We start from the raw sequence: 8,951 nt of genomic DNA, 5'->3' as shown, positions 1-8,951 counted from the left end.
CACTTTGGGAAGCGGCATTTAAGACTCAAAAGCACACAATCAATACGCAAACCCAAGCAATTCTACGGTACAAGGCACAAGCTTTGTCACTTCAGTCAAACGTCGTCATGTTCACAGAATGAAGATAAAGCCTCTTTCTCTGTTAGAATCTGTGTTCCCCGCAATACCAGCAGACATACTCCTCCCATATATTTGAAACAAGATATAATCCATTCAGATATTCAACTTAGTCACCCAGTAATGATCCCATTACCTATTTCCTAAGTCAACTTTTTAAAGCTTATTACAAACATTGGATAAAACTAGATAGAAGCTTAGAGTAAAGCTGATTGCACAAAGACTGCAATTGCGAAACCAGGGGGCAAAGAATAGACTGACAAAACCTGCCTCCACGACCTTCGGCTGGTGTCTGCCACCATCGGCAAAGCCTTTTAGTGGTAGGGGCTAAGGATTAGCATTTCCACTATAATCATACATCTCTTACATAAATTAAAGAGTTGAGTAGATTTCATCACTCCATCCAAGTCACAAATCCAAAGCGAGGGAAAAATTAAATAAGCATAATACCCATACAGGAACGGCTGAAATTTTCCAACAAGTACTTTCTTTCTTGCAACTTGAAAAGACAAGGCCAAAGTACAGAGAGTCTGTGTGTGGTGTGGTGTAGTGTGGTGTGGCTCCACTAAGCACTGGATGTAGAGGCAAACATTACTACCAGACCCATCAGTTCGTTTGCATTGCTTCTGTATGATATTTCATCAAATCAGCATCTAGATCTTCTGCAGATACCTTTTCTCCACGACCTCCTCTTCCCCATCCTCTGTTGCCTCCTCGAAATCCACGATCACGTCCTCTGGCACCCCGTGACCTCCCAAAACCACCACCTCTTACTTGACCACTGTTTTAACACAATGAAATATGATTAGAACACATTGAATGGAAACTAATCCCACATCCATAATCCAGTTATATCATATAACTATGTTAAACAATATCAAAAGAGAGGACAAACCCAACTGAACAACTCAACTGAAGATTTAAATCAAACAAGTACTAAAACATGAGATTAAGCTATTGCGGAAATCTTTTACGTCAATTGACGCTGAATCACTTGCAATGAGTTGACCGATCATCCAATTCGCCAAGTGAGTGCTAATAGTTGTCAGCATATTATCCATTTAATCAAGTACTAAGGGCGCTAAACCAGAGAGGGAACTCTTAAGGACTTCAAACTGAAGCCATCACATTAACCACTCAGCAAAGTAAGCATCCCAACACTGAAGTTATGTACCTCACTTCATGGAAAATCTTTTCACAAGTGGTACAATTTCGATTCTTCACTAACTTCCATTTTGCATGATAACTTTGTTAGTGCAACAACATTCAAGGGGCCAAACAGTGGAATAAATTGTTAGTGTGCTAATACCAACAAAAAACTTCCAATTCAATGCCTCTTGAACACTTCCAATCCTCCATAAACTAAAGACAGTTAAAATCTAATAAACGGAAGTTAATGAAGTAAAAAGAATTAAGTCTTAGTATTAATTTTTTTCTAATAGTTCTTGATATTTATGATAGAAACCTCAACAAGAATGAAAATGATTCTCAACTTATTCAGTTTAAAGAAGATGACAAACACTAACTACTTCATGCCTCCAAACTACGTATTTGGTTATATGCAAATCTTCAAAAATTCATTTTCTATATATCCTTGATCCTTGGTTAAGAGAAGGGAAAGAAGAGAGCAGACTTGGTATGCAACATAGAAGAGGAAAGACAAAAATGAGACAACATTTTCTTGACTATAAATTGTCTCCTAAAAACAACTGTACTCCCCATGCCCTTGTCCAAACAAAGGAAATGTGTACTCACTAACTCCACATTTTACTCAATTTTCTCCTTTTCTGCATCCAACCAAAGCTTACGTTCCATGAGACATTTGCACAATATTGTTTCATTTATATAGTACTTCTGTATGATCTATCCACGCGATTAACTCCAATACAAGTCTCCAAAACCAACCACACATTTATCATTTTTGGCTACTTCATTAACTTATGTCACTTTGACAGAGTTCGACTGTAGAGCTTGGACCAAACTAGCTAATATCTCCACTTTGTACATATATGTATGAATTTCTTACAACTACTGGAACTACAGTTACCAGTCTTGTGAAACCACTTTAGAACTTGCTTAGCACCCAGAAACTACAAACAAAAAATTTGCTCCATGACTATGTTGCTTGGACTATCCAAAAATCTTGCCGCGCCCATGTTGGATCCCCCACAAATGAACTACTTTTGGAGGAACCGACCCAAACCCGATGATATTTTTGAAGAGTAAGAGAAACATAGCTCCACGATCAAATATATTTTTTTCTTCTTTGCGTGACCTTTCTAAGGAGTGGGTGAAGAGGCCAGTGTGTCAGTAAAAAAAATTTACAAATGGTTGGCTACAGAATAAAGCACATAAAAATAATTAGCACTTAGCTAGATGTTCAATCTTATAAAAAAAAACTTATTTTCATTTATGTCATCAAATAGCAGAATAAAAAATCTCAAACAAAATTCTGATCCAATTTAACAGCTTGGCGAGTAACAGAGCATACCTTCTAGGAGCTCCATTAGTATCTCCAAAACCAAAAGCTCCATTGGAAAAAGGGGCAGTAGGAGTGACAATGTTGGTTCCAACAATTTCAATCTTCATTGGCTTCCCATCAAGCTGAACATTGTTGAACCTTTTAACACCAGCTAGTGCATCTTGTCTACGTGAGAAAACCACCTCTGCTGTTCCCTGAAGAAGCAGTTCCAGTGTTCCACTAATTTCAGCCAAACAACATTGTTTTCCTTTAAAGTGCATAGTCTAGGTCAACAAAATACCTTTGATCTCCCGCTCCTATCATAATGAACAGCATAACGTTTCAGGTCACCAATTTCTGAAAAGAGCTCCTGCAATTCAAGAATAAACATAATATTGGTAAACAATCAATAAACCTCCAGAAAGAGATCGCACACACTACTTACAAAATACAGTACATCTTTTTTCATACACCAATGCAGGTACATACTGCAAATTCCTGTGGACACAAGCTTCCTTATAAGCAGAAGAGCTGGTGAGTCTGCTTTCGATTCAGTGTCTTTCTTAATACGGTTAATCTTGACCAACAACTATATCCTTCTTAGCTACATCTCCATTAGTTTCTTACATAAATCTTTTCTTTTTTTTTCTTGTTACATCTTTATTACCTCCTCAGTGGATTAACTAGTATATCATGCTCATCCACCTTTTTCTCATCTTACTTACTATTCTAGCAGGGACAAATAATTAATTAAAGGTCAAAACTTTGACAACAAATCCAGAGATATTTAACAGTGTAATCAAAAGAGACTAGGGAAGCAAAAGAAAAGAAAAACAATGAACTTTCAAAATCCTAAACTAATTAGCTTGTTCTATTCCATTACCCAAAGAAGAAGAAGAAAATTTCATATTCATCCATAAACTCTCTCAACAAAGAAGTAACAGTTACCAGAGAGAGAAACTACCTTGATATCCTCATTGGAGACGCCGTAATCAAGATTGGAGATGTAGAGTTTAGTCCCAGTCTCTATGGAAGACGCCCGACCACCAGCTTGACCAAAGGCGACGGCTTGATCTGCCTCGAACATATCATGATTCCACGACGCTTGAGGGGCCTGAACAGCCAGCAACTTGGATCAGATACAATAATTTCATCCACCGTTCAAAATCCGGAAAAAAAATCAATTAAAAAAATTCAACCTTGGCGATGGAATAAGGTGCAGCTCGGTTAGCAGAACGATTAGGGACCCGTCGAGAAGGTCCAGCACTGGAGGTGGAGGCGGCGCCGCGGCCTCTGCCACGAGGCTTACCTCCGGTACCGGTCTTATTCTTCTTGATGAGATCGTCGAGAGTCATATCCAAAGCTGCCTCAGCCATTTGTAATTGCGTCTTTGTTTGTGGGTAGAAAGCTGGGTAGGGTTTGAACTTTGAGAAAAGAAGCTCGCTCGTATTTAATACTCACTAATTACTTATCAAATAATTTCAACACTATCTCCAATATAATTAGTAGTTGGTTATCATGGCAAATATAGTTTGCTAGCATGTAACAAAAATGTGTTAAAACAATCAATGTTGGCGCATATTATATAAATGATACAAATAAAAGAAATGAAATCTTGATAAGTTTCCACATACATAAATGTGTTAAAATAATATTTTTTTCACGTATTATGGAAGAGAGATCAAAAAATAAAATCTTGAAAATAGCCACATTCGAGAGTATGTTTAAATACCAAATCTTTGCATATAAATTAGGCGAAATGATTTTGTAGACACTTATAGATAGAGTAGACCGATGATCTTGTAGTCATTTGGCCGGCTATTGAAAGAAAAAACAATTTGTATCAGTTTATATTGTGAACCCTTCTACTTACTCATTTGTCATATAGATCCCTAAATTAAATAAAATGCAATATATTAACTCCTTTTGACCATTGATCGATCATGCTTATGTGTCATTAAAATATCTAAGTTGGCGAGAGAGTTTGACTACACGCATTTAAGGCGAGTGAACATCATATTTTAAGCTTTAAATTTTTAATTATTAAATTTATATAATAAAAGAATTAAAAAAGAAAAAAGAATCTATCTTCTTCCAACACCACTTTTTCAGCAACTCCCACCCCATGCTGTTCAACCTCTTTTTTTTGTTTCCACACCATAGTTATCTTATTTAGCCCAATTTTGGAATTGTCACTTATGTGACATAACGTTTCATGTCGATTATCAGTTGAGAGAGAGAGAGAGAGAGAGTCGTGAGTGAACATCATATTTTAAGCTTTAAATTTTTAATTATTAAATTTATATAATAAAAGAATTAAAAAAGAAAAAAGAATTTATCTTCTTCCAACACCACTTTTTCAGCAACTCCCACCCCATCGCTGTTCAACCTCTTTTTTTTGTTTCCACACCATAGTTATCTTCTTTAGCCCAATTTTGGAATTGTCACTTTGGTGACATAAGGTTTCATGTCGATTATCACCGACAATGGTGTGAGAGTGAGAGAGACAGCTCTGGTCCCTTTTTCGCTATATTGGAAGCGATGATCCTTTTTTTGGCCTGAATGGGAGGCGGCGGCCAATGAAAGAGTTTGCAGGTATGCCGCAGAGGATAGAGAGGGGAATTTGCAGGTCCCCATCTTCAATCTTTCACAACAATCGTCTCATTCTAATCCCTTAAATTTGTCTTTTTCAACCGATTTTGATAACCCAAGAAAATCTAAGGCGAATTATGGGTAGATTTCGATGAGTTCCGCGACAGAGGTTGGTGTTAAATTGTCTTTGTAAGCAATTTGGGTAACATGACAATTATTAAAGCAGAAACATCTTAAGAACCCATAATGTTTTTCCTTTTAATTACCATAATGATGACCATTAACATTTTACCATACCCATCCATTTTTATACATTCAACCACTTGTCATTTCAGACAAATTAATACACTACTATCACATTCATATAACAAAATGGAGCAAATTAATAGAATAAATTTCATGACTTTCAGTCAAAAGTATTAAATTTTATGTTAGTCATCATCATTTCTGTCACGACTGGAATCTAGACCCCAGACGAGACCGGCGTCGTTGACCTCTCAGAGGTCGCAAACAAGCCTACTTACGTCATTCTTACTTTACATAGGTTAATTTTAGCGGAAAATTTGAAATTTTTGATTCTTTAATCATACTTGCCAAACATTCTTTATATTTCGTAATCGTTCATCATCAACCATCTAACAATTAAGAGATAAGCAACTGAAAGAAATAATTCATTAAGTATTAATCGTATATCGGCCAAAATAACACCAATACAACGTCTGAACCAAAATAGGAAAGAAGCGCCAGTGGAACATGCTCCACTAGCTCAACTCTAAAACTACGCTAGAATGTAAAACAGTAGCATCCTCGAAAGCATGAGGACCTACCAAACTCCGGATGAATGCTGACGTCCGGATAGCTGCAACAACGAACATGTAGCTCTACCGTCCACCTGTGCCTGCACCTAAAAGTAGATGTTTGTATGGAATTAGTACACACTTGTACTAAGTATAGGTATATGCAAGCACACACCAAGGACATGCATGAGGAAGAATAGCTCTTTCCTAACAACATGATGTTCGAAAGTCAAGTCAGTGGACTTGCTAAATTGAGATTGTCAAAGTTATGCCATGAGAGTGACATGCATCATTATAATCATCGTAGGGCACACAACACATAACATCTTCATATTATTCATTCATATACCATGAGACCTTATTATCATAGACTTAACCTTAAGACTTTCCAAATGAGGGCTCAACACATGGGACCTCAACTAGGGCCGACATAGATTATGTGAGCATCATGAAATCCAGTGTCTCCCCCACACCGAAAAGAGGTGGAATCACCGGCCAAAGCGATTCAATAACATGCTAGCGTATATGGGAATTTAACCCCGCCACCCATACCCGGCAAGCCGGACAGTCTCATCTCATGAGAGTTACGTGAACCTCCGCCCTTCCCGAAAGAAGGTATCACCGCTCATAGCTAGCCTATCGGTGCTCGGTATAAAGTTCCATTACATTCAACTCATACATCATGGAAGTTGGCTTCTAGTATGAGGACATCATAGCTCAATAGATGATTTCTCATCTCATCATTAGTATTAAGTGTTTTAAACTCAATATCTTCATTAGAGTATTCATCGAGACTGGTCTCTTCATTATCTTACACTCTCATTGGTGAGTACGTATTGCTAACATTTACTTAGGCTCATTTGAGATTGATCTCATCATGTACATTAGCCTCACATCATGATTGTCACCACATTCTTCATTATTAGCACCATTATTTTTCATAGTTACTTACCTCTTATTACGTGGATGTTCATTTCTTCATTTCATTGCGTATATCTTAGGTTCACTTATACTTGAACGTATGTTAAACTTATGTGTCTATACATACAAGCCATGGGGCTTCATTTATAGTTCGTTAAGTGATTCTTATTTTCCTAAGATTATGTATTACAAGACTTATGTATCTTGTATATATACCAAGATCTTGATTTTTGATCTAAGTAGATGACATTATTCTTGAATATTTTACTCACGTATGACTTATGTATCAATACGGAGGTTTGGGCACGGGAACCCAAATCTTGAATCACTTGGATATCATTTATATTTTTCATTGATTTTATTTCTAATATTCATGACATTAGAACTCTAAATTAAATCTCAACATTTACGAGAAAGAATAAATTTTCTATTTTTAATTAGAATTCTAAATTAAATCTCAATAATTACATAAAGAATTAATTTTTCTACTTTAATTAGAATTCTAATTTAAATCTCCATATTTACATGAAAGGATAAATTTTCTATTCTAATTAGAATTCTAATTTAAATCTCAATATTTACATAAAAGAATTAATTTTCTATTTTAATTTTACTATTAATTAACCGAAAGGTTGGGTGTTCAAGCCCCCACAACCCCTTTGATTTTTTTTTTAGGATTTAAATTCATTACCATTGGGAGGTTGTGGGTTCGAACCCCCACAGCCCCCTTATTTTTCTTTCTTTTTCGCTAAGGAGGAGGCTGTGAGGTGGTGGGTTCGAACCCCCACAGCCCCTCCATCTTTAATTTTTTTTTAATTTTATATAAAGGCGAGTGGTTGTGAGGTTGTGGGATCGAATCCCCATAGCCTCACTTCCTTTACAATGATTTCGCCCCTTTCCTTCCGCTTTGAGGTCGTGGGATCGATTCCACGCCTCGCGCTCCCAATTTTTTTTTCTTCGCGCGTAGCTGGGGGTCGCGAGTTCGATCCCCCCCAGCCCCCTTCTCTTTTCCTTTTTCCTCGCGCAAGATAGGGGCGAGAGTTCGATTCCCCCAGCCCTTTTTTTAATTTTTTTTTTAATTTAAGGCATGCTGCAGGGAGGTCCTGGGTTCGATCCCTGCAGGCCTCAAAACTTTTTTTTTTATTTCTTTGACGTCCAAAAATTTCCAGATTCTTTAAAAGCCTATTTCTAAGTTCTGGAAATTTATTCCACGATTTTTCTGCACTTTTTTCATCAAATTTCACATTAGTTCTTAGGGAGATTTCATGGTTCATTTAATTCACTATACTTCATCATAATGAACATCACATTGTACACCCATTACACACATAAAATACACGATAAATATACAACTTATACACCCTAAAATAGTGCCTAAACCACTGCCCTATACACGCCCATACATCAACTTTTCCGTTCATATTTTGATGATCTATATCGTGATTTTCCGCACATAAACACATTCATATTTAATTTAAACACATCATTCATGAAAAAATCTAGCAGCACAACATACCCATCCTACAAATTCGTTAGGGAGCTAAGGACAAGGACATACGAAGGGGAACAACCTTAGTTTCAAGAGTTTAAGAAACGTTCGAAAGAAAGTACTCTTGGAGAAAGAATTCCATGAGAGAAACCCATACCTTTATTGATGTTCAAACGAAGAATTCGCTACCCAAAACTCTCTTCAAAAATCAGTCCAAGTTACTTCAACGTCCACACCACTCAACGAACAACTTCTCTTCGCCTTAATATTTTTTTTGGTTGCTTTGTTTTTCTTAAAATTTCATGTGAGTTCTTCAAGCGTGAAGAACTGTTGATATTGGGCAGAACAACGTGAGAAAAATGGAGAACGTGAGAGAGAGAGAATTATTAGGATTAGGAGACTAATTCAAGACTTAGTCAAATATAATTAAAAATTAATACAAACCTGGTTTATTTTAATTAATACGTGAAAAGACCATCATGCCCTTAAATACCTATTTATTCTTATTTATTTAAAAAAAAAAATCTGGATCGTTACATTATCACTATAGTGCATTAAGACTTAAACTCAATGC

The 8,951-nt window shown here is 36.5% G+C and overlaps 1 protein-coding gene across 1 annotated transcript; it reads right to left on the bottom strand.

The window, feature by feature from the left end:
• Positions 1 to 369: 369 nt before the first annotated feature.
• On the bottom strand, positions 370 to 4,276 carry LOC107005022 (THO complex subunit 4A). Its single transcript, XM_015203478.1, has 5 exons — positions 3,778 to 4,276; positions 3,543 to 3,692; positions 2,880 to 2,948; positions 2,609 to 2,793; positions 370 to 898 (listed from the first exon to the last, which is right to left on the bottom strand). Exons 1-5 carry the CDS (start codon positions 3,952 to 3,954, stop codon positions 724 to 726), a joined length of 756 nt encoding a protein of 251 aa, XP_015058964.1. The 5' UTR covers positions 3,955 to 4,276; the 3' UTR covers positions 370 to 723.
• Between the last annotated feature and the right edge of the window lie 4,675 nt (positions 4,277 to 8,951).

The sequence above is a fragment of the Solanum pennellii genome, chromosome 11 (assembly GCF_001406875.1).
Source record: "Solanum pennellii chromosome 11, SPENNV200".
Taxonomy (NCBI): domain Eukaryota; kingdom Viridiplantae; phylum Streptophyta; class Magnoliopsida; order Solanales; family Solanaceae; genus Solanum; species Solanum pennellii.
Note: the sequence above shows the minus strand (reverse complement) of the source record. Positions and strands in the feature narration are given on the sequence as shown.